The 25,870-nt window shown below is 42.2% G+C and overlaps 1 protein-coding gene across 7 annotated transcripts in view; it reads left to right on the top strand.

The window, feature by feature from the left end:
* CIT (citron rho-interacting serine/threonine kinase) overlaps positions 1 to 22,321 on the top strand; it is a 92,199-nt gene extending 69,878 nt beyond the window's left edge. For 4 of the 7 annotated variants that reach the window (XM_034791198.1, XM_034791201.1, XM_034791203.1 and 1 more), the window contains 20 exons: positions 395 to 535; positions 768 to 875; positions 1,663 to 1,825; positions 2,070 to 2,234; positions 4,094 to 4,231; positions 4,845 to 5,025; positions 5,244 to 5,335; positions 5,666 to 5,770; positions 6,833 to 7,002; positions 8,146 to 8,226; positions 8,356 to 8,491; positions 10,137 to 10,276; positions 11,326 to 11,418; positions 12,466 to 12,574; positions 12,718 to 12,846; positions 14,800 to 14,880; positions 15,507 to 15,585; positions 15,720 to 15,899; positions 18,298 to 18,631; positions 19,243 to 22,321. In XM_034791198.1, the coding sequence (XP_034647089.1) occupies positions 395 to 535; positions 768 to 875; positions 1,663 to 1,825; positions 2,070 to 2,234; positions 4,094 to 4,231; positions 4,845 to 5,025; positions 5,244 to 5,335; positions 5,666 to 5,770; positions 6,833 to 7,002; positions 8,146 to 8,226; positions 8,356 to 8,491; positions 10,137 to 10,276; positions 11,326 to 11,418; positions 12,466 to 12,574; positions 12,718 to 12,846; positions 14,800 to 14,880; positions 15,507 to 15,585; positions 15,720 to 15,899; positions 18,298 to 18,631; positions 19,243 to 19,266 (2,649 nt within the window). In that variant the 3' untranslated portion in view covers positions 19,267 to 22,321. The remainder of the gene's footprint in view (positions 1 to 394; positions 536 to 767; positions 876 to 1,662; positions 1,826 to 2,069; positions 2,235 to 4,093; positions 4,232 to 4,844; positions 5,026 to 5,243; positions 5,336 to 5,665; positions 5,771 to 6,832; positions 7,003 to 8,145; positions 8,227 to 8,355; positions 8,492 to 10,136; positions 10,277 to 11,325; positions 11,419 to 12,465; positions 12,575 to 12,717; positions 12,847 to 14,799; positions 14,881 to 15,506; positions 15,586 to 15,719; positions 15,900 to 18,297; positions 18,632 to 19,242) is intronic. The other 3 variants (XM_034791199.1, XM_034791200.1, XM_034791202.1) reach the window with 3 other exon arrangements.
* Positions 22,322 to 25,870: the final 3,549 nt, after the last annotated feature.

Consider the following 25,870-nt stretch of genomic DNA (forward strand, 5'->3'; position numbering starts at 1 on the left):
AGAAATGTTGAGGTAGCTTTTGGTGTCTGTGTGAAAGGCTTGGAAAACTGGCATCCAGAAATTCTTGATGTTGCTGTCTCCCTCACTAGTTTAGCTAGCAGATATAGAATTTCCAAAAACCAAACAAAGCAAATTACTTCACCGCTTTATTTATTTGTGTGGGTGGGTGTGTAAAAATATATTAAAAAGGCAGCATTGCTATGAACTCATGCAAATCACTGGTATTAAAAATAATAATATGGCACTTTGGGAAGAAGGAAAGATTCTGGGATTTTATAAATAGGGTAAATTAATATTTGAGCTATAAAATAAATAGATGCTTAATTTTAAGTTCTAGGAAGATAAGGGTGCTGCAAGAAACATTAACATTTGGCCCTTGTTTTCCCACTAATAGCAGGCAAAGCTGCAGCAGCAAATGGATCTGCAAAAAAACCACATCTTCCGCCTGACTCAAGGCCTGCAAGAAGCTCTGGATCGAGCAGATCTTTTGAAGACTGAAAGGAGTGACTTGGAGTACCAACTGGAAAACATTCAGGTGAGGGTCAGTAAGAGGAAAGCAAAAAGGATACTGTAACACATATCAAATATGAGGTTTTCAGTACATGGCCTGTCATTGTTATGTGCCATTTCCTACTACTGGATGAAGTCAGCTCTGCTTGAGTGTTTGACTTCCTGCTTGGTCTTCCATACTATCTCATCTCTGATTGTTATGCTGCTGTTTTTCTATTGCTGAGGTTTAATTTTCTTTTTTCGTGTGTGGTTCACAGGTTCTCTATTCCCATGAAAAGGTGAAAATGGAGGGCACTATTTCTCAGCAAACCAAACTCATTGACTTCCTGCAAGCAAAGATGGACCAGCCAGCCAAAAAGAAAAAGGTGGGTTAAAGGTTTGGGTGGCAGAATTCAGGAAACTAGCCATGGAGTCTATGACTGAAATCTTCATGATTTAGTTATTTACTGTGTGTTCAAAATATTTTTTATTTTTTATCCTTACTGCATAACACAAACACATTCCAGTTTAAGGAACATTATAAATGACTGAAAAAAGCTTTATCAGGCAACATGTCCGCCTTGTGGCCTGTCAGTATTTCTGTTTCCACAATGAGTCAAATTGCAGCCCACTAAAAACACCTCTGCAGCAACTAGGGAAATATGAACCTTCCTGTTTTTTTTAACGAAAATGTACAAACAAGTTTTAAAAATGGTAAGTATATGTGAATGTATTAGAATCAGGAAGGGTTGATCTTTTAGTTAAATCATAGGGTAGGTAGTCAGGAGTCCTATTTCTAGCTTTGCCACAGACCTCAGTGTGACCCTGAATTAAGCAATTTAATCTATACCAGCTTGTGAAATGGATATAATGTTAATCTGTCAGGGGCGTTGAAGCTCAATTCACTAGTGTTAACACTCATCGAGATCCTCTGTTAGGTGCTATAGGAAATGCCAGGTATTGGTGGTATTATACAGGCAATGTACATTGCTTATTTAAATTAAAATAAACAAAGTTCTCAACATTTTTCTCCAACTCCAATTAAAAGCCTATCCTTTTGTACATCATAATTACCACTAGGCCCTCTGGCCTGCAGTTAGTTAGTTTCCCTTTGCCTAGTTTAAATCATCTCTTACTAGGAGTTAGGAGTTGTCTGTGTGTTTCTGTTGCTAGGGCCTGTTTAGTCGGCGGAAAGAGGACCCTTCTTTACCCACACAGGTTCCCCTGCAATACAATGAGCTGAAAGTGGCACTGGAGAAGGAGAAGGCCCGTTCTGCTGAGCTGGAGGAGGCTCTACAGAAAACACGCATTGAACTCAGATCTGCTCGAGAAGAAGGTAGGGGGGGTAACAGAAAAGTTGAATCTGGAGAAGAGAGACATTTTGGCCCCAAAACTTGCCTTAAATTGTGCGTCTCTATAACAGTAAAATTACTGTCTAATTCCTACTTTGTCTGCTGCTTTGAAGATGCATTAGGGCTACATGTTTTCTGCACATTGTAACCCTTGAATGGTTACATAGAACCATGGCTGGAAACTAGCCTCATACTGGATGAGTTAACAAGTTGTATTTGTCTCTGTAGCTGCCCATCGGAAAATAACAGACCACCCTCATCCATCCACTCCTGCCACAGCCAGACAGCAGATCATCATGTCTGCCATAGTCCGCTCCCCAGAGCATCAGCCAACTCCCATCAGCCTACTTGCTCCACCCTCAAGTCGCAGAAAGGAGTCCTCCACACCAGAGGGTAAGTCTCAAGGAGAATATGAAATGCCTGTTCCTATTCAGAATATCCACCCCCCTTTTCAAAACCATCTTTTTTCTTTTCATGCAGGTGTGTATAATGACATGTGCACAAGTATTGGTGAGCTCTAGGTAGCAGACTTGGAAAGTAACGTGAGGGGAATTGGAGCCTAGTTTGTATGAGGGAAAGGGGTTGTGTTACCTATTGTGAGGAATGAATTTTTGTAAAAACTCCTATCATAATAGAAGTCTTGGATCATCCCTTCTTGCTCTTGTTCTGCAGTCTAAATCTCTGCTTGAATGAAATTTCAACACTGCTTATTTTATAAAACTTCAGTTAAAGGCTTTCTGTCTATTTGAGTTTTTTTTAATTGATTGATTAAAAGAAATCTAGTTTTTGATAGAGAATCCTTTAAATAGTGTGTCTGGAATTAAACTTTTTTCTAATGGTTTTTTCTGCTCCCTTGTTGATGTTTAGCAGGTGTTTTTCAGCAAGGAATAAATTCTCTGGGAGATAGTGAAGCTGGCTAGACTCAAAGAGCTGTGAAATGCATGAAGTAAACATACTGGGGGGAAAAAAAGGTTTTTTTGCTAACCTCTGTGTCTCTTAAGTCTCAGTAAAGACTGACAATGAAAAGTGCCAACAAAATCCATTCCACTCTTACTGTTGTTCCATATTGTGCCGCTTCAAAGTCACAATGGTCTTTGTAAAACAGGGACTCGTACAGAGGCTACGCTGCCCTGCATCAGCACAAAACAGGGCTGTTGTAGGCTTTGCTCTTCAGACTGCACTTTACTTTCTCAACTACAATTCTGCATTGATCAAAAGGGTGTGTGGATGTTTCCTCCCTGGTTGGCATATCTTTACTTGTCTAAGCGGCAACTTCATTCAGCTGAGCAGAGAATGCTCTATAAAGGGGAAGGAAGGGCAGTAGGCATGAGGAGACGCATGAAGTGTGCATGGAAAGGGCAGGTACTGGGTGAGAGGAGAAGTTGGATCCTTATGAGTAAGGAATGAAGGAAGAGATGCATGCTGTCGAAAATATGGGGCGAGACTCATCAGCAAGAAGGATGCAATTGAAAATTAAGAGGCTATACTCACATGTATATGAGAGAATTGGTATTAGGTGTCTGGATGGTCCCTGGGTGGGTCATAACAATGGGGGTTGAACCCCAGACCTCTGAATCTAAAACCATAAGCCTCTACTGCCTGAGCTGAAAGACCCAGGTCTGTTAGCCCAAGGATTGTCATACACTCAGAAACTCATATGTCAATGGAGGTGGAAAGAGAGCCATGCTTTGTAAGCATGGATTACATAGACTTAAGGAGAGATGTCCTCAATCATGGGTAAGGGATGGGTATGGGTAGCGTGGGAAGACGTATGCAGCAGGGAAAAGACTTGATATGAGGGATAAGATTTGTTCACTGCCAATCAAATGTATTGGCAGGTGTTGAGATTTGCTCATTGATCAGCCCTGAAAGTTGGGGTATGAAGTTGGTATGGGGAAAGCATGCTCAGTATCTAGCATAGGTAAAGTGAGAGAAGCTGTGGTGAAAGGCTTGTTTGTTGGCAGCACAGTCCTTTGTGACATCTAGTCTGACCTCCTCTATAACATAGGCCATAGAACTTTCCCAAAATAATTCCTATATCTCTTAGAAAAAGATCCGATCTTGATTTAAAAACTGTCAGTGATGCAGAATCCACCATGACCTCGGTAAGTTGTTCCAATGGTTCATTACCCTCATTGTTAAAATGTACACTCTATTTCCACCAATTTCCAAAACTGTTTCGTTTCAACCTCCAGCCATTGGATCACGTTTTACCTTTTGTCTATCCCTGTGACACTTTTCCCCCCTTCCAGAGTTCAGTCGGCGTCTGAAAGAGCGAATGCATCACAATATCCCTCACCGTTTCAATGTGGGGCTAAATATGAGGGCAACAAAATGTGCAGTGTGTCTGGATACTGTGCACTTTGGACGTCAAGCATCTAAATGTCTTGGTAAGAGCAGGGTGTGTGAGTGAATGGAGGGCAATTGAATGCTAGAATGGAGGGTTAACACTTCAAGTCATTCAGAATAGTCTCTCATGTCCTTGTTCAGTGAAGACGGTGAGCTTCTCCACCAACAGCCTTAATTACACTTTTTAGGTGTCCGTGGAAAGAGACTGTTCTCTTTATTTGGGAAAGCAGGTGACTGATTCCCTCTCCTAGCTATCATATGGTTATTTTGCCCATATTGCCTTGCTAAAAACAGCCAGGAACTGGGACAGTGTGTGACTACCAGGAACTCCTCACCAGGGAAAGTACGTTGTTTTCTGGACCAGCACTGCCTCTGAGAGCTGGAGAAATCACTCCAACTTCTTTCTCGTTCCATGGGAGTATTTGGTAACATATTCTGCGCCATCAGAGACTTCACCATCCAGTTCTTTCTCCCCGCAAAGAAAGATTGACAGTGCCCAATTATGAAGACCTGTAGAGTAACAGGAGGGTATACTCCATATTTGAAAACATCAGATGATATATTGAACAGGGGGAGGTGGGGGTGTCTCTGAGTGGCTGAATGGACTGGGCCATGTTTTCTGGTGTATGTCCTTATAAAGTTTTACTCTCCCAGAATGCCAAGTGATGTGTCACCCAAAGTGCTCAACATGCTTGCCAGCTACGTGTGGACTTCCTGCGGAATATGCCACACACTTTTCTGAAGCCTTCTGTCGGGACAAATTGAACTCTCCAGGACTGCAGCTGAAGGAGCCAAGCAGCAGTTTACGTCTGGAAGGATGGATGAAGGTGCCAAGGTATAAACATGAGTCTTTGTGCCAGAGCAGGTGGTGACACATATGGAGCTGTGCTGTAATTATCCCAGATCGTGAGGCAATTTCGCTGAATTCTCTCAATATTTGCAATTGCAATCTTGTGTTACCAATGAAATTTATCCCCCAAGGATTTGCTTGCCACTCCAATTCAGAAACTTGGTGGAAATTCTGATGTTCTTTTGTGCTTGCTGTGTTTTCAGGAATAATAAGCGTGGACAGCAGGGCTGGGACAGGAAATTCATTGTCCTGGAAGGAACTAAAGTGCTAATTTATGATGCTGAAGCAAGAGAAGGTAACTTCACACCTTCAACAAACAAGATTTGCCTTTTCTGTTTTCTGACATTATTCATTGTATTGAAGGGTCTAATGAATATGTTAACATTAGCTATTGCTAATTTGAACTGACGTGTCTAATAAGGCAGAATTGTTTTTTTCCCCCCCTTTAGGATTTTATTAACCTTACATGGTTTAAATATTGGAAGTAACCTTGTGCTCCAGCTATGAAAAACCCAATGTGCTACCCACTTCCTTCCTCCAGTTCTTCATTATTTTCTCACTACTTTCTTGTTTCTTTGGGGCTTGTTCTCATTCATCTTCATGTCCCTTCCCCTTCTCCTGAAAGCTGGACAGCGGCCTGTGGAGGAGTTTGAGCTGTGCCTTCCTGATGGAGATGTAACTGTTCATGGGGCTGTAGGAGCTACTGAACTTGCAAATACAGCAAAGACAGGTGAGAATCAGTGCAGCTGAGGTAGAATGGATTTCGACTGATCCATGAATATGGCTTGGCATCCACCAGCAGTTAACTATGGTAGAACAGATCTCATTCTGCAGTTAACCTTTTAAACTGCTGTTCCGTAATATCATAAATCTTTCTGAGGTTACCTCTATTTCAATTAGGTATGCCTTGTGAATAGTTCAGACATCTAGCGTTGGATCCACAAAGTTGATTTCTTCTCTCCCGATGGTTGAACTGTGAATGAGGTACTCTTTCATTCAAATAGAGGTAAACCTTAGAATGGCTTTATAAAGTTATTATAAAGCACTTTTAAACATAGTTCATATAAACTTCATCCTTCAGTGCCCTCCGCCAATCTGAATTTTCAAAGTGTATGTTCTAGCAGTAAACCATTAACCTGAAATAATATGAGGCATATGGAATCAGTTATTCTCTAAGAAGAAGTAATATTTGTATTGTACTGATTGTGTATATATGGAATTGAACTGATTTAAAGATAATATATCTCTTGGGTTTAATATTGTAGGTTAGAGAGTTCAGCTATCAAAAGTAGGAACATTATTGTTTCTTAAAACAGGTTATTGAACAACAATTAAAAAAAGGAAACTGTCGTCTTGTGTTGCATAAGCCAGTGTTACAGACATGGAAGAGACTACTTAGTGACTTGCTTTTAGAAAGCGTACACTGTGTAACAGAGCAGAGAAAACTATCAGGGATCGCTTCAGTCATAGGGCTTTTTTTTAAAAAGGAACTTCTATGTTATAGCTGACACTTCTCTTCCTCTCTGAATAAAGGCTGATAGTTAATCTTTACTTAGCAGATAGAAAGATGGAAACCATACACACAATGCTATCAATTTTTTTTTTAGCTTTAATAGCTAATTTGCAGCACCTGGGATGGAAAAGCCCATCTTTACTGATAGTATAAATTGTAGCAGTAAACATCTTGTTATGGTGACGTCCTCTCTGACAAAGATGAAGGATGCTAATTTAAGCCAAGTGAAAATATGCCAAGTGCTAATCCCGATTTTGTTCTCTTTGTGCAACACCTTAGATGTGCCATATATACTAAAGGTGGAGTCTCATCCACACACCACATGCTGGCCTGGGAGGACACTCTACTTACTAGCACCGACTTTCCCTGATAAGCAGCGCTGGGTCACTGCTTTGGAGGCAATAGTGGCAGGAGGGAGAGTTTCCAGGGAAAAAGCTGAGGCTGATGCTGTAAGTACAAATAATAATAATTTAATTATTTATTTAAATAATAATTTATTCTAATAATAAAATATTCTTGGAGGGAACCATTTTGAAATTTTCTTTCTTAGTATCTGCCATGCTGAGTTTGAAATGAAGTTAAACTAGTTAATATTATTTCTGTCTTTAATATCATGCAATAGGAATACAATGAGCCATGGTTTACAAGGAGATTGATGCCTCACAGTATCACACCTTCTTTCAGATCCGAAAAATAGCAAATCTCAGAAGGCGGCTTATTTTTTTCCCCTCCTTTGTGATTTGTTAGCTGTTTATTCCTGACAAAAATGGCAAGTTAAGTGGTCTCACTGCTGTTTCATTTAGAACAGCCCTTTTCATCGCTATAACTTTCCTGATGCAAGGAGATTGTGCTTTTTGGCATTGCATATTCAAATTTTGGCTACTGAGTCAATGGAAATCTGACTAGCAGGAGTAGTCCAGGATGTTAATTAGAACTCTCTTGATTTTCTTCCCAACTATTACACTGTTTGGCAGTCTCTCTTTTAAACGTTTCTGTTTAGTTTTTCTAACCACTTTGTGGGTGTTGAGACACATCAGGATTTCCTAAGTTGTATCCCTTCTCAAATGTTCCCTGTTCAGGTAAGTGTTGGGATGTGTATGTGTCTTGAAGGAACCTCAATGCCACTCTGTAAGAAACTAGTATATGAATCTTCTGCTAACTTCTGTGTTATTAATAGACTGATGTGACTGTCTTAAAGCCTCCTTTCTGCTTGGGTTCAAATAGAGAGACATGCATGCTTGTTTCCTCACTTTCCTAATAATTGTGCCTTGTTAAGTGGCAGCTTATGAACCCTTTGCAGATAGAGTCCCTACAGCTTTGACACACATTTTGTGTGACAGAAGAACTCTGCTTTTCCACAGCTGAATGCTGTGCATGGGCAGATGGTTGCAGTTCAGATAATGATCCATTGTTTAGTGTTTGCTACAACCAATGTAGCACGAGTCTGGAGGCAATAATTTACGTTAAAGTTTTGAGACGTGATTGTACATGCTGGCTCTTCAGATTGCTGTGAGTCAGTGCTAAGTGTTGTCTAAGAGTTTGATTTGTGTTTCCTAGTTAATCATACTGTGTTTTCTTTTTGTCACTTACAGAAGCTGCTTGGAAACTCCCTGTTGAAGCTTGAGGGGGAAGACCGTCTGGATATAAATTGCACAATGCCCTTCAGTGACCAGGTGATGACATCAGTGTACAACACTCAACCTGGTCACTGTATACCTTGCGTGAAAGGAGTATGTGTATCCAGACTTGCATTTCTGTGATATTCTTATACAGTGCTGACTGTTCAATTTTTGTCTTTATAGGTAGTACTCGTTGGTACAGAGGAAGGTCTCTATGCCCTGAATGTGTTGAAAAATTCCTTAACACACATTCCAGGACTTGGTGCTGTTTTCCAAATTCACCTCATAAAGGATCTGGATAAACTGCTCATGATAGCAGGTATGATGGTAGGAAGATGGCAGATTTTTGTTTTTGTAGAAGTGTTCTGATAAACGTTCTAGATTGTGAAGGTTAAGGGGACACTCCCTACAGCACAGTGTCAGTGGAACTTGCTTTCCCTGGGTTCCTCTCTACTTTTTATGTATGGCTTTTCTGTGGTGCTCATCACAGAATCACCTCAGATTCTCATGTACGCTAACGAATGAAGTAATGCTCACAATATCCCTGCACAAAGGGAGTGAGCTCTCTGTTTTTTACAGATGGGGGACTGAATAACAGAGGCCAACATTTTCAAACCTGAGTTTCTAAGTTAGGCTTCTTAATCTATATTTAGCACCTAAATAAGTGTTCTGGTTATCAGAGGTGCTGAACACTCCGTGCTGTGATTGAAGTCAGCCATAAACGTTTGTTGATTCCCAAACCTCTCCTGGACTACTTTGGCTGTCTGTATAGTGGAGAGGAACCGTTCTTTGCGAAGAGCTCTCTCAGGCAGAGCCAGTCAAGACCCCGTCCTGCTGTTTCTGTATCATTCCCACAGGTTAGAAGGGAAGCAGGCAATGGAACAGTGAGAGCAGCTCTTTCCCTTCCCCTCCCATGCAGCAGCACAGATCTGCTGACAGCCCCCCGCCCCCCCCAGCGCACAATGGAGTTGCTCTGGAGGCTGCCAGGGAAGTGGTGGGTGACAATTATGGGGGGTGGTGTCCCCTATTGCCTCTTTGAAGTAGTGGGGCTGTTGCAAGGCCTAACTTGGAATACATTTTCAATTTTTAATCAGCTACACTCCTTTTTCTTTGTTTTTAACAGTCGCCCTGAAGGGCCACAGATTGGGCACCACTGTCCTAGGATCTGCAGCACCATGACTCTCTAATGCTCTAACAGAGGGTCCCACAACCCTTGCCCATGTAATATAACTAGGGCTGCTTTCATCTTCTGCTTTTTATGTCCCTCAGTCTGAATGCGAATTGGAGCAATATACTTTCCCAATGGTGCTTAGCTCTCCGTCCTGCTCTTTGCCTAGAAGGACTAGATAGATACCACAATTTAATATCGAAACCTCCTATATAATGTTTGTAGGGAATCAACAAAAAAGCTTCACAAATTTGCTGTATAATATTAAGATGCCCTAGCATTTATACAGTATTTCAAGTTTGTAGGAAAGAAAGTAATTGTAGACAAAAGTCACACCCAATGTGATATTTGAAAAGGTGATATTCCTGAAAGCTCAGGGTTCCAACATGGGTCAAAGTGATCCTTAACTGTAGCACCATGAGGCTCTACTGCAAACTTGTGTGGGCAGAAATGATAAAGCACCTTTCACTTGAAAAGGAGGGGTCTCCTTGGCTAATCTAGGCAGTGCCTTCATGGGGCCATGTACTAATGTCTTTCAGCTAGAACCAGCAACTATAACAATCCAAGGAGACAGTGCTTGTTTTCCCGGGTGTATTTATTACTCCTTTTTTAAAGTTCTTTTTCACATGGAATTATTTTTTACATGTACTGTGTTCTGTAGGTGTTACCACAGTAACAACCCATAATGAGAAGCTGCTGCTTATGTAACAGAATAGGCTCTTGCAGTGAAGAGTGAAATTCTCTCCTTGCTTGACTATATCTTACATTGAAAAAATATAACTGTTTCTGTCCTCAGGAGAAGAGAGGGCTCTGTGTCTTGTTGATGTAAAGAAAGTTAAGCAGTCTCTAGCCCAATCTCACCTCCCAGCCCAGCCTGATATCTCACCAAACATCTTTGAGGCTGTCAAAGGATGTCATCTTTTTGCTGCTGGCAAGGTAGGATATAGATCTTTTGTGCCCTGGGCTGTACTTTAGTTTATCTATTGATCCCAGGCCCAGTGAGACAGTAGAAGGGATTGATTGCTAGGTTTAATCTTCATCAAATCAGCAACTTTATTTCTTGTCATAATCAGCACATCCAGGAGCTACATACTTGGTTTTTTGTATTTTTCTCCAAATAAAATGAGTAAAGGGGGGAGGAGTGGGGAGGGGAAGGAGCTTGAAGGGTCTATTGCAAATATAAACAAGCACAGACAACCAATACATGGAATATGCTAACCTGTTATATGATACAGACTGTGAGATAAACCTAACCTAACTGACTGAAGAAGAGCTTTGTATGAGTTGAAAGCTATTCTTTCACCAACAAAAGTTGGTCTAATAAAAAATATTACTTCCTCCACCTTGTCTCTCTGACTGTAGACATTCACTCTCCGTTTTTAGACTCTTATGATTAGTACATTTCTTATTCCTCTGTCTTTGCTCTTGAACACAGAGTGATGCTTACCCAGGTAGTGAATTTGCTCATGCAGTTGTATCATTCTGCAACGTTCAGTGTATTTGCCAATTTCAATGTGAAACTCTTGGCCACTGCGGAAGTTTTCAGCAGGAACTGCTTATGCAGATTAATCAGATCCTTGACAAGTTGAACATAATTCATTTCAAAGCATTGTTTAAGATACAAGTTCAAGAGGTTAAAGATCTAACCTGCCTGGGTTAATCCGGGTTCGTTATCCCTCTTAATAGGAACATCATTCTATTAAAAGCTTCCTGTTCTTTTAATTAACTTGCTTCAACTACAAAAGAAATCGCAGAAGCAGTCTGGATGTGTGCTGTCCTTTAGGAGTGTGAAAAGGCTTTTCATTCTTTCACTAATCTGCAGTTACGCCCCACTGTCCTATTACAAATATTACTCACTCATCTCTGCCAACATTGCGGTACCTTTCACCAAAGAGAACTGTTTCATGTGTTCAGAATATTTTCCACCGCTTTAGTGTGAACGTCTCTATTGCCATCTCTAACCATATTTTTAACCTGCTCTGTAGGTTGAGAACGGACTCTGTATCTGTGCAGCCATGCCCAGCAAAGTGGTGGTTTTGCGCTATAACGAGAGCCTCAGCAAGTTCTGCATCAGGAAGGCAAGTTTACTGATTTCTCTCCGTAGTTCACGTATTCATAACAATCCAGCGTGAGACTCCACTCTGCTGAGGAGCAAGGGCCTAAACCTAGGTTGCTCATACCGATTTTGCTTGCTAGCTAAAATGACAGTAAATTGTAACCTGCTCCAGTTAAAATTAGAGCTGATAGCTATTTTGGGTATGTCTGCATTGCAATTAAAAACCCGGGTTTGCTTCTTCCACCAATAGCTGAATCGGGCGTGAGCTAAGGGGCTGTTTAATTGCAAGTGTCCAAGCCACTTGAGTCTTGAGAACCCAACCGGTTCTTTTGTAACCAACTTTGTTAAAAATAAAAATTCTTCATTCTCTCATTTAAAGTCTGTTCAAAAAATAAATTTGATTGGCAGCATTCCTCCTCCCTCCCCCCCATGCAACTCTTGCCTTTAAGACCTGGAGGTGCCCAATTTTATAGTGCCTCAACCTAGTTGACTGTTAATATGTAACACTGTGTATAACTAAGGATCACTGCTTTACTCTGACTCTACTTCTCAAATCTCTCCTACATCCTCTCCACCCCCATAATGGGGCCGTACAGTGAACACCACAGCATGCGATTTAGAGTATTTGTCTAATTTGTAGCTGACAAAGGTGTAGATGACCGTTGCATGGTCTGTCTGAAAGAAACAAATGCAATCGCTTGGCTTTTCACAGATGCAAAAGCTGATCTGGCTGTAACTGTTGCTGCCTGCACTTCTAATGGTAGCTGGAGTTCAACCAGATTCATGGTGTGCACACCTGCCTTCTAAAGAGCCAGTAAAACCCCCGTAGAGAAGGAAACTAATGGATTAGCAGGCACATTAATGCTAGTTCTGCCAGCAAGAAAACTTCTCCACCCGCTGGAGATTGCAGGCTCGCAGTCTGCAGCTGTTAAACACCTTTTACAGAGGGAAATATTGCCACTCAGAATCCTATGTAATAAGAGAAATGTTTAAACAAATACAGGGGAACTAATGGAACAGAAAAGTTGAATAAGGATCATCTAGGCCTGTCCTTGTCCTTCTCTTCCAGGAGATTGAAACTTCAGAGCCATGTAGCTGTATCCATTTGACCAATTACAGCATCATCATCGGAACCAACAAGTTCTATGAAATTGAGATGAAGCAGTATACCCTGGAGGGTAGGAGTCATTTCCTGTCATAAATAAACAGCTCTGTGAATGTTCCTTTGGGATAGATACTTGTCTACCTACATGGGAGCAAGGGGTATGAACTTACAGAAAGGCTGGTGCTGACATTGCTGTTCCTTTCTACCCCTTTACAGAGTTTCTCGATAAGAATGACCACTCCTTAGCCTCTGCTGTGTTTGCTTCTTCCACCAATAGCTTCCCAATCAGTATCATACAGGTGAACCCTACAGGACAGAGGGAGGAGTACCTGCTTTGTTTCCATGGTAAGTGTATCATGTGGCTGCTGGACTAGCTTGCTCATCTGCACAGCATTTGTCACAAGATACCTGGGAACTGTAGTGATGGGAGGCTAGCCATTGGGTGGGCATGATCATATTGGATAACGTTATTGCTGGAAATGGCATGTTAGATTGTAGGTCATATTGTGCAATAGAAAATATTGTTAAAATATGTTGGTCATATTCCTTCTGGGTTACGTTAAGATCTCGGTGCCTGTCAGTCAGCTCTTCTTTGAGTGTCCTCTGCATATTCCCACTCGTGTGACGCTCCAACCAGTGCAGCGTGAACTGGTGAGAACTCTAACTAGCAGTAGTCATTGGAGCACTCCTGCGCCTCCCTGGCCCATCCCCTCAGTGAACGTTGAACATTCCAGGGCAAAAGTGTAAAAGGGGGTGTGGCACTCCAGCCACCTAAATTACTTACAGCTACAAGCAGCTGAATGCATGAGGAACTGCTTTGGGGTGCTCCTGGATCCATAGCTTATTAGCTAGTTAACAATTTTATAATTAGATTTAGTTAGCAGTTAGATCGTTAACTAGTTTAGTATTAGGTGAAGTTAGTTGTAAGTCTGCAGTTCAGAAATGGCAGAACTGAAGAATGAAAAGCCCTATTTTAAAAGACGTGTGTCACACCTGCAGTATTCGTGGCATCTGACACGCATGCTAGATACTTGGCATCTCTGGGTGAGGGACACTCACCTTCAAAATGCTGGTTTGCTTGACTTGTACAACGTGAGCAAAAAAGAACAGACAGAACAGGCTTCAGACAATTTTATTACAAGAAGCACTGTCAGCAAAACCATCCGGAACTGGGCAAGTACAAGGCTCGAACGAGTCTGAGGCCAGTGTTGGCTCTGAGTGAATCTGGAGGGAAGGACAAACCAACCACCTCTGTACCCAGTACTAAAGGATCTGGAAGTGGGAAGCATCTGAAGAGGAAAACTACTGTGGTGCCAGTCCCTGTTTCCAGAGTCAATCCACAACAAAAGGCTATAGCTGTTATGGCGAGCACGAGCATCTCAGCCATGTCTGTCAGCCTCTTTGCAAAGAGCAAATCCCCAGAGAGACCCATCTGACCAGAGGGTATTCAGTGAACATACCCTGGGGAAAACCATCATATTGGATCTAAATGAGTGCCACGCCCCTTTTATACCCTCACCTTGGAACCGTTTGTTCACTGAAGGGGGAGGGAAGGGAGCATGTGAGGGCTCCAACTTATTGCTTGCTAGAATTCTACCTGTTCAAGCTGCATCTGTCAGAGCATCCCAGGAGTGCGAACTTAGAATCCATTTTGAAGAACTCCAGTTACAGGTAAGTAACTTTCATTTCTATGCCAGTGATGAAGAGAATACAATGAATGTTCAGTGCAAATAGATGTTTAACCACTCTGATTAAACGTTCCTGGCTTTTAAACTAGAGGATTCCTTATGTGATGCAATGACTTCCATAGAAAGATTTTTTCCTTTCATCTCAGTGGAGAAACAAAGGGTTACAAGCTATTTTTTAATGTAATTGTTTTTGTTGATCTTTAGTCCAATGTCCTAGAAGTCCACAAAGCACCTTTAACTCCAACAATAATAATCCTTCAGGTATTTACAGTAACTGCCTGCTTGGACAGCTTTTATGACTAATATTTCTGTGTTTCTCCTATTTGGAGATGCTGGATTCCTAGAAGTGTAAGGAATAATAACTTTGCCTTACTCAGTATAAAGAGGACTTGGACTGCAACAACTGAACTATTGAAATCATTCCTAAACCAGCAGTGTTTGCAAGCATTATGTCAATGAGCGTAATTTAATTCTGGCTACTGTAGAATTCACCAGCTGCAAAAGATGGCCCTCATATTTCTGTTGTAAAAACCCACCTTTGCTTGACTTCCTCTTTAAAAAAAAAAATATCCAGCCACAAGCAAATGACACTGGTGATTGTTCTCTGCAGAGTTTGGCGTCTTTGTGGATTCCTATGGAAGGCGCAGTCGGACAGAAGACCTGAAATGGAGTCGCTTGCCTTTGGCTTTTGGTAGGTGTTGAATGACGTTTACCAGTTTTGTGCTGGTTCCACCGAGTTCCAGTGTTCCAAAATATTCAGCATTCTGGGGGTTATCACATCCAGGAAACAGCCCCAATGGGAAGGATCCCCTTCAGACTCCGTGTTTTCTAGTGGTTACAAATAATTATAAACCTAAATAGATGTAGCAGCCTTTCTGAAGCATGAAGAATAAGAGGAAAATTAAATCAAAGTGATATATTTGATTAATATTCCCAGCCTGACAGTGACTAAATTGGCCACTGGTATTTTTAATGGATGCTTGGATGTGTCTGAAATATTCAAGAATCTGGCATATCAAAATGAAATCATAGGGTCTTTTGCAGTTCCTAATAGATTTTGTCCAGTTAATAGTCCATTTTTAAATCCCTTTTGTGTGATATAACGGTATGGGAGCAGATAGGTACAAGGTAATGCTTCTTTAAGCTTGTTTCTCCCCATTTAGCAATATAGTATATAGAACTGCTACAGAAAACCCACATCCTTAGTCTTCCCTATGGACTGCAGGAGGGCAGGAAAATGTTAGCTTCATCCTGCAAGTTTCCTGACTAATTTTTACTAATGTCGAGTCCGTGCATGGTGTTCTTTCTCCGCTGCAGCCTACAGAGAACCCTACCTGTTTGTGACTCATTTCAATTCCCTGGAAGTGGTTGAGATTCAGGCACGTGCTTCTCTAGGGTAAGTCATGTTCTGCTCAGCACTTTGAAGAGAAGAAATATGCTTTGCTGCAGGGGCGATAGCTTTCCAAGAATAATGTACAACAACCGGATTATAAAGAGTTTTTCTCTCCCCTCCCCCCCCCCTTCACTCAGCACTCCTGCACGAGCCCACTTGGATATCCCAAATCCTCGGTATCTAGGGCCAGCAATTTCATCTGGAGCAATTTACCTGGCCTCCTCCTATCAGGACAAATTAAGAGTGATCTGCTGTAAGGGAAATCTAGTGAAGGAGTCCAACAATGAACACCACAGAGGATCCTCCGCTACACGCAGGTATGAGTTACTGTGCTACATTCAGTGTCATTCCTCATGCTATGTATGAGCATTAGTTCTAGACCCCTTTCTCCAGTATTATTGCATGATAACCTCATTTTGTTCTAGTGGGAGAAGCTCAGCTTCTCTCAGAAGTATCAGGAAATCCTGCTGGTTTAACAGATCTTTTAAAATCCAGAGTGCCGGTGTCTCCCTTCTGGAACCTGAACTCTGTGGCCATACTTGGATAACTTCCTCCACAAATATTTTCAAAACAAAACAGGAGTGTTTTGTGATGTTAACAATACTGTTGTGAAAGAAGAGATGGCCCCGGGCGATGAAGAATCTCTGCATGCATCTGTATTGAGATTCTTTCTGAAATTATTTTAACTTTTGTGTCCAAAAGAAATCTTGCCAAGGAAGTACATTTCCTAATTGTTCTAGACAGATATCCCAGCTGTGTCCACTTTCAGGGCTGGTCTACACTGGGGCGGGGGGGTCGATGTAAGATACGCAACTTCAGCTACGCTATTCCCATAGCTGAAGTTGCGTATCTTACAATGTATCTTATTCTGACTTACCTCCCGTCCTCATGGCGCTGGTTTGATGACCACGGCTTCCCCGTTGACTCCGCTACCGCCACTCGCCCTGGTGGAGTTCCGGAGTCGACGGGAGCGCGTTCGGGGATCGAGACACGATATATTGATCCCCGATAGATCGATCGCTTCCCACTGATTCGGCGGGTAGTCTGGACGTACCCCCAGATATCCAAAGTCCCATAGAACAGGAATATCTTGAACGTTTTGGAATTAAAAGAATTTACTCTAGAACAAATAGATAATTAGGCTGTGATGATTTCCATCAAGACCATGGGAAGGCCTTCTGTGTTGAAGTCTAGGGTGGCTGCCTTCCTCACTGAAAAATACTTCGCATAGAAATAGGTTATAGTCAGTTGCTCAGAGATCCCTAGTTGATCCCTAGATTAGTACTGGATGAATCAGAGATGAGTTTTTGCCACAAGTAATCTGGATGCTTTGTTCTCTTAACATGACTAAGAAAACCTGTACCAATGTTCTGTTTTAGAACAGTAATAAAATTCGATGTTTAAACATCGATACACTAAATCAATTTTTTTTTAATAAAATATTTCTTGGAATAAATTGCTTGGCCCTAGTCATGGAATTATTCCTTAGTTACAACAGCTGGGACTGACAGAACAGGATTTGGACTTTAAATACTGTATGTCTGAACGTGACAGTGTAGGAGACTCCGATAAGTGATGTGATCTTGTTCTGTTAAGCAGAGCGAGGACGAATTGGCCGGGTAAGTGAATATTGTGACTGATAGTGCCCTGTTGTATAGTGAAAAGTGTTACCTATAAAAAGAGAGAGAAATCTAAAGCTTGGCAAATTTGTAACCTCTCCTCCTATCCTCTTATTTATCAGAATGTTTACTTAGACGTCTTGTAACTTGTGCTTCTTGAACAAATCCTATGAGGTGTAAATTAATTTTTAATGTACTTTCAAATAGGAAAACCCTACTGCTATATCCCTAGGAAAATAAGTAGTTCTTGTAGATGTTACTTAGGGCTTGTCTACATTACCCGCTGGATTGAGGGGCAGCAATTGATCCAGCAGGGGTCGATTTATCGTGTCTAGTCTAGACGCGATAAATCGAGCGCTCTCCTGTCGACTCCAGTACTCCACCAGGGCGAGAGGTGCAAGCGGAGTTGAGGGGAGAGCATCAGCCATCGACTTACCGCAGTGAATACACCGCAGTAAGTAGATCTAAGTATGTCGACTCAGCTACGTTATTCACGTAGCTGAAGTTGCGTAACTTAGATTGATTTCCTCCCTCTTCCCCTTCTCCCCCTTGTAGACCAGGCCATAGACTTGATTTATGTTGAATATTCCTTAAGGAGCTGAAATATCTAATTTAGTAGACACACCCCTAAAGCTATGTAGTCTCCTGATGCAGAGATTTCTGCAGCAATACTTATATTTATCTTCAGAAGGAAGGTAAACCTCTCTTCTATAATACTTGATTTCTGGCTATAGCCTATTTAAAGCCACACTTATCTACCTCCTTTCATGAATTGTCATTTAGGCCTCTTTAGGACTCCACGTTAAAGAAAAACTGCTGGTAAGAGGTTCCATCTCTGTAATAACAACGTTTCATCCAACCAGGACTTGGGTCTGGTGGCTGGTAACAAACCTTTGCAGTTGGTGCTATTATATCCACAGAGCACACAGCTGGGAGCCTAGGAGTGTGGCTTTTCTGAACAGTTACAGGGAAGTGGTTGGCATTTGTCAGTAAGGCTGAATTAGCTCTGATGCGCTTTCATTTGAACCCTCTGGAATGACTGGGGGGAAGACATGTCCTCTAATAAAAATGTAATTCTAAGGTTTTTGTCACTCAGCTGTCCGCGCCCATTGTTTTTGAATGATAGCAGCCCTAATAAGAGAGGTCCCCCCACATATAATGAGCACATAACCAAGCGGGTAGCATCAAGCCCAGGACCACCAGAAGGTCCAAGCCACCCTCGAGAACCAAGCACACCACATCGGTATCGAGAGGGAAGGACAGAGCTGCGCAGGGACAAGTCTCCTGGGCGACCACTGGAGAGAGAGAAATCTCCAGGCAGGCTTCTGAGCACCCGCAGAGAAAGGTCCCCTGGAAGGTTGTTTGAAGAGCCCAGCAGGGGACGAACGCCTGTGGGAGGTGCAAGAACTCCACTCTCACAAGTCAATAAGGTAAGCTGGAGCTCTGTCAAATGTCTCAGGAAAGTATCTGAGTCTCCCAGTGCGGGGTGACTGTTTGTGCTGTGAAAAGCCTGTGTGGGTGAGGGGCTTCAACCTAAACCCACTTCAAAATATATGTGCAATCACAGTACATCGAAACATATGATATGCATTGGCTATGTGAAAATCTCTTCCAAAGAGAATATTCCCCCCAGCACTACTGTTATGCCATTGTCAAGGCAGCTGGTCCAACACTGGGTGTTTAGATCTGTGTATGACTACGGAACAGGTGTTGAAGGCATTGTATATCTGTGAATGAGGAGGGTCTCTGCACTGAGAGGAATCAGGCCCACATGAAATGGAAGGGGGATTTGTCTGGAAGAAGATGCTTGTCAGGAGCTCACTATATGCCATGTGAAGATGGTGGCCTTCATCACTGGTAGGGGGGAAGATTCATGACACATAGCATTTTCACCTAGATAAGGAGACACATGGGACTCAGTAGAACTCTGCTTCTGCCTCCTGCTGAAAGCTGTGCTCCTTATGTGTCTTGGGACTACATATAGGAGAACAGGAAAGTTTTACTGCATCTTGTATAACTTGTCATTTTATTTCCCTGCTAGGTCTGGGACCAATCTTCAGTATAAGTCTCAGCTAGACAAACTTACTCCTCATCGTGATCTGCAGGAAAAACAAAGGAAATGTACTGAGTATATGCACTCCATGCTTCTGCTGCCCAGTTACCAAAACAACCTTCTTGGGCCAGAACTGGCTCCGCGTCAGGAGACATGTGACTCTAACAAGGATTGTCTGCCTCTCAGTTTATTTCCCTGCACCTTCCTGCAGTCATACTTTTTGCACTTTGTACTACTGTTACTCTTTCAAGCAGTTCATAAACTTTTTGTACTCTAGCTTTAGTCCTTAACAGTTCATCAAGGAAATCAAATGGGATGAGGATCCCAACCTAAATCTTAACGTGGTTAGCACCATTTACCAGATAATAAATCATAGTTTTGAAAAAGATGCTGGAATTTGTCATGGCCTTGTAAACTGAAAGGCCATGGTGACTTGGTTGCAATAGACAGCATCACTGGATAGTCTCTACAGAGCTCTAGAGAATTAACCTGGATCCGTTTGTTCCCCTGCCACTTTCAAAGCTCATTCTCTGTAGAATTGCCCCAGTGCAGCTTTGTTCAGCTGGATGAGGAGGAGGGCAGATCCCCTGATTAGATGGTCACAATCCCCCAAGCCCTAAAACAAAGTGCATTGTCTCTGACGTACTGGGGTACAAGACTCTTTACCCAGGTTTTCTGCATGGCAATTCACTGCATGCTGCTGCACCATCACTCCGGCTGCTCTCACCTCTTAGGTTGCTGTGCTAAGTATTGTATTGTACACCTCACTTGTAAATTAATTGAAGCCTTTAGATTACGCTGCAAACTAACCGCCATGATTTACTGGAGAATTTGGCACAGAAGAGAGTTACAATCCTTATTATATGACAAGAGAACTACAATCGCTATCCTTCACCTTCACACACCCCAGTGTTAAACACAATCCCAGTCAGAAATTGTATCAAAATCCTTATAGTCATCATTTGCCATAGAGGCCACTCCTCACTGTGGTTAATAGGTTGCCCCCTACCCCCCAAGAACGTCACAGGAAAGCATGAGAAAGCAAGTGCACAGAATTGTCATCTCTCAACAGAAAGTTCTTCTTTCCTGTTCTGATTGTATCTTGTTGTACAGTAAGAGCTAATAGTCACGGCACTAGAGGATACTTGCAATAAACAGCTTTGGCGGTTACCAAACACCTCACCTTCGCTTTTGCCTCTAACCTCAAGCCATTTATTGCTTCATATTCTCCAATGCCATGAACATTATCCCTTGTAACTGAGCCAGAGAGCAAATGATTTTCAAGGCAGGTTTTGACCATTCAGTCTGCTTCAGTGACAGGCTGAGTAAAAAACATGTTCTCTATAAATGGAAAAGAGCAAAACTGCATCCAGTTTTCTCGTTGGCCAAGCCTTTTATCTTCTGCTTGTCCCTTGCCAGCCAGTGCTAACCTGTCCTAGACACCCATAAACCTCCAAATGCCTTGTCAATGCCCTTTGGCGAGTTTCATGGATATTGTGTTCTGTTCTCTTGTCTGTTGGGTTATTTTAGACCAGATGATTTGGCAGGAAACGTGCTGAAATTTGTCTCTTGGTCTCAGTATTTTGAAAGGTCACAGAGATCAGTCTTTAAATCTTTGCATCTCATGGAAGATCTTCATGACCTGAGAAATGGGCTTGTCAAGTCCTGAAAGTGTATATCTTGTGTCTTGTTTGTGAAATGCTTCCTGCTATAGAAATAGCTCAAAGGACTGTACATATTTACAAGAAACTTTATATTCGTAACAAAAGGGAATTGAATCGGTTTCTACTTTTTTATTGTAAACTGTGCATTTTTCAACACTAGCTTTTTGTTTTAATGGTGGTTGTGGACAGCCATCTTCAGACATTGGAGGGGCCTCAGCTTAATCCTCCCAGATCCCATGAAGAAATATTGTAACATTAAATTGCAATCGAAAGCTTGTTAGCATTAATGAGGTTTTAGGTATCTAAAAGTACAGGATTTTTCTTCATTACCTTTTTTTATTGACAAGGGAGGGAATCAGAGGTACAGATCAAGCTCCACCTGGAAAATATTGAATTTTGTTGTTGAACAATAACCAAATAAAACAATTAACTATATTAACTAGCATGGTGAAATGACCTTTTCCTTCCATATAGGGTACCACTAAGTCATTCTAACCGATCAGCCACTAGCAGGAGCTACGTAATTGATAGGAGTGTAAGCCTACCACAGAGCTCACCTTCAGAATATTCTGCCTTTTAGCAGACATCTTCCCCATGTGCGATCAGAAAATTAAAGCATATTGACTTGGATTGAAACAGAGGTGGATTTGTCCAGATTTTTAACTAGTAGTGGTGAGCCCTTAGATACACACCCATTGATGGTGGTAGAGATGCATGTGAATATCTGGAAGAAGAATCTGGCTCCTGGCAAATAATCCAGACACAAAATTTCAGCTAGGAATAAACCCCTTTAATTGCCAACAGCAAGTCTAATGCTGCTGCTGCTGTATTGCAGCAATGTTTTAATAGGAAGGGAAACAGTTATTCATCCCACCATCTTAATATTCTGGTGCTGTAATGCCTGAGAGCTGCAATTTTTTAAAAGCCTACACTAATATAATTCAGATTGTACTCAATCTGCCAAGTTACTGTACATCTTAATAACTTACACCTGGTGGGAAAACTCTCTCGATCAGACTTAATTGTAAATACAACTATTTTTAACTAAACAATTTTTACAGGGTCTGAAGAATTCTTTCACAGGAAGAGTTTTTAATATTCACTCTGCTGCCTGTGGTGACTTATTTTATTTCTGTCCTCCTACTGTTCATTGTTTTTGTGCACATAAATACCCCCCACCCTCCCTATGAAGATTTTTCTTGGCGGGCGTGTGGGAGAATTACTAATAGCTACTATTACACTTTGGTCTACACAACATTTTTCATGGCAATGTTCTGCATAAAGCCAAACTGCTTGATTTATCTATTGTGCCTACTACCTGATGTATCTGATGAAATGCTAACTTGTTAAATGTTCCTTTATTTCTATTTTAATGTGCACAAATAATACATATTTAAAACTCATTGTTTCAGTCCTATGATGCATGATCAGAATTGTAACAAAACTAAAATAGTTCAGAAACTGGTGAAGTAAAATATTTATTAAGCCTTTTGACTACCATGAACACTGCCCAACTTCTCAGTGTCACCGTGCCCATATTTTCTGTGCTGAAATTTACTGGAGAAAAAGCATTGTGTCTATTGCAAAATTGTTAAGGTTTACTCGTATGGAGGAAAGGTAAGGAGAAATACTGCCCCTACTTACAACTCTAGCCTCCTAGAAATAGCCAAGAAACAACAAACCGAAGTGGGCATATAAAGTAGCAGCTCTGCTATTCCACTTCGCACCAGGCTTTTCCTTTTGGAGGGATTTAATTCATTGGGTTATAGAAAGTGAGCAGAATACCATGAATCGGACTCCTGTTCACTTCTTACAGGATTTCAACCCAGTGACAATAGGGCTGGCTCCATTTCAACATACTGTCGCCCTGTGTCAGTGGCACATGGCCCAGAGCTGTTTCAGAGAGTGCTGCTGTTTCACGAAAGGTCAAAACTGACAATATAGCATGTCACCAAGAAAAAAGTGCAGGACTTCAGTAGAGAGAATGTGTGTTGCATAGAAACATCCACTGCCCCAAGAGTGGTATTGGAATATGGCCCTGGGTATTACTATTGCCACCTGCTATCAGCTGTGGCTGAGGAAATGTGATCGTGGAGTGGCTGAGGTGGAGGTGTACTACTGCACTATTACAGTTGTGTAGTGTGGGGAGACACGGACTGGGGCTTAGCCTTTTGCACCAGAGGGAGACCCCACCTTACTGCTCGAGCAGCTGGAGCAGAGATTAATTCTGCTTCAGCCCAAGAAAGTGGAGCCATGATGTGTAACAAAGTGATGACCATTAACTTTTCTCCCCAATTACTTCATATCATTAGTTGGAGAAAGGTGAGAAGTTATTAAACAATCTTTCTGCAGGTGTAAAGCTGGGGCGATGCTAGGCCCCCATGTAAAGAAGGGGCTGATGGTCTATTTAATTATTAGGCATAGAAAGGAGCTGAGGCGGCTATTCTAGTAACTACACCTGGCCAGCTCTAGTTGCGGCATACAAGTCAATGCAGGTGCAAGAAGCCACTTTGTGACACTAGTTCAACAGCTCTTACCCAGGACGCGTGACTGTAAGAAAGAGAACGCATTTGAGCTGTATTGGGACTGAATCTTGGAACTAAAACCACCAGTTTCACCACACACCGAGCTGTTTGGCCCGTTGAAAGTTCCTTTTGCTACACATTTTTTTTCAACATCCCAAAGTTACTATGTAACCCCTCCCCAACCATACCCAGCTAAAAAGAGTGTGAGGCCACTAAACATGACGAACCACTGTCATAAAAACTACACTAAACCCAGGTCTGGGTTTTGAGATGAGGCCATTTCATAAACGGGGTGTGCTGCAAAAATTTCAGCCAGCTCTTGCGCACGGCTGGCTTTGTTTTTGACATGGATAATTTACTAAGAACGGATGTATGGCCAAGCACCAAAAAAAATGGTCACCCATTTGTTTGTTTAGTGCCCACTGTGGCTTTAGCAGTGGTCCAGATTCCCTCCTTTCCGAGCTCCCTCAAAACACAGCTAAGCCACTGTAACTAGGGCAGTGAGTTTGTTTGAGGTTGTGGGTTCTGTGACCTCCATAACACCCACAGCTGCTTGGGTGCCCTGTGGCTAGCTGCACCGGCCGCTGCTGGAGCAGCCCTGGATCCAGCTGCACCTAGTGCTGTTCGGGTGGCCCTAGGCAGCGCCCTAGCAGCCAGCGTGGCTGGAGCAGCAACCCTGGGGACTGCCCAAGCATCAGTCCCAGGGCCAACCCTGGGGACCTTGGAGCAGCCAGTCCCTACCACTGGAGCAGGGCCCCCAGAGCAGTGGGGCCTCAGGAACAGAGATTTCATCATCAGGGGTATTGATCAAGGGCCATGAATTTTTGTTTAGTGCCTGTGAACTATACATGACTTTTATTCTATCTTGGCCATGGGCCAGAAATTGGCAGGAAACATTCAAAGGCAGATTGACCCCATTTTCTGTAACCTGTGTATGTGTGTTTGGGCGTGCAGCATGTCATGCAGGGCTGCTAGTGGACACCATGGGCCATAAGGCAGAGGCTTTGTGCACTGTGGGGGTGCGGGACCAACTCTTGGAGCCACTGTCACATTCTTCCACTCTACCCTTGCTGCCCAGGGCACTTTCATGGACAGTAGTCCTCCTCCAACCACAGATGCAAAGTTCAGCCATGGGCACAATGAGCTCAAACACTTCCCTGTCTTCCACAGCAGTGTGAGCCCTGCCCTGTAGGGCCTCAAAGATGAGCTTTAACTCTGAATAGAGCGAGTTCCCAACACAGCACGAGGCTTTTTCTATTTGGCAACCCCTGTGGGGAAGTTTTATGAGGCAGCACCTCTCCGGGTGTGCTGATTTTCTGGAGCCCAGCAAGAAAAGCTTTGCAGCCCAATGGTGGGCCAGCCTGCAACCCAATATAAAGGCGGCTGCAGCATCATGTTACTTATTGACTGACAGCCGCCATCTTAAAAAAAATATTTGTGCTCATCTTCCTCTGCATGCTGCTGGAAAGTTCTGAAATAAGTTCTCCAGGTGTGGACATAATTGGAAAATACATGAAGCTTAGCTCAAGTTACTGACTTAGGCCATCGCTCACAGCTCTTCCTTCGTGTCCCATTTCCTCACTCATGTACAATTTATTTTACTGTTTTGTGACAGAAAAAGTCTGTTGGGTCACCTCAAGGATTCCTTTTTATTCTAGTATGAATTAACCCGCATTTATTCAAAACATGCATCTAGGTATCACGTTCTCTGCTTGCACAAACAACTATTTGAGCCTAATCACTGCTAGAAATCTCCTAATACAGATTTGCTTTTTCTTTGATTTAAAACCAACTCTGATTGGCTCTCCCACTAACTAGTCCCTTCAACTTCCGCGTGTCAATTAGTATGCTATTTGGCTAGTTCATTTGGTACATATGTCCTAAGCCAGATGATTACTCTCACATTAATTACCGCATTTGTTAGCTATTGCCAAACTTTAGAGCATGTAACTGACCTTCTGCAGCGTCAATGTCAGTATACTCTATTAGCTAATATTTATGATTAGTTTCCTCACAGTACTTGCTACAGTATAGCTTTTTTACAGTACCGCAAACTGTTGCATTGCCAAGCCATGGCGATGTCCCTGGTGGTCATTTAAATAAATAACTAGAGGGTTCTGTGTAAGAGTGAGGCCCAGTGGCTTATAGCCAACAGTAAAATGGGAAATGGTGGCCAAGTGTTAGGGCTGTCAAGCGATTTAAAAAAATTGCAATTAATGGTGCAATTAAAAAAATTAATTGCCTGATTACAGATATTTGTCCTGTAAAAAATACTATTTCTTTTGTTTTTCAATTCCCCCATTGCAAGAAGTATTGTGCAATCTCTATCATGAAAGTTCAGTTTACAACTGTAGAATTAAACAACAAAACCTGCACTCAAAAACAAAACAATGTAAAACTTCCAAGTCCACTCAGTCCTACTTCTTG

Source organism: Trachemys scripta, chromosome 15 (genome assembly GCF_013100865.1).
Source record: "Trachemys scripta elegans isolate TJP31775 chromosome 15, CAS_Tse_1.0, whole genome shotgun sequence".
Lineage (NCBI taxonomy): Eukaryota > Metazoa > Chordata > Testudines > Emydidae > Trachemys > Trachemys scripta.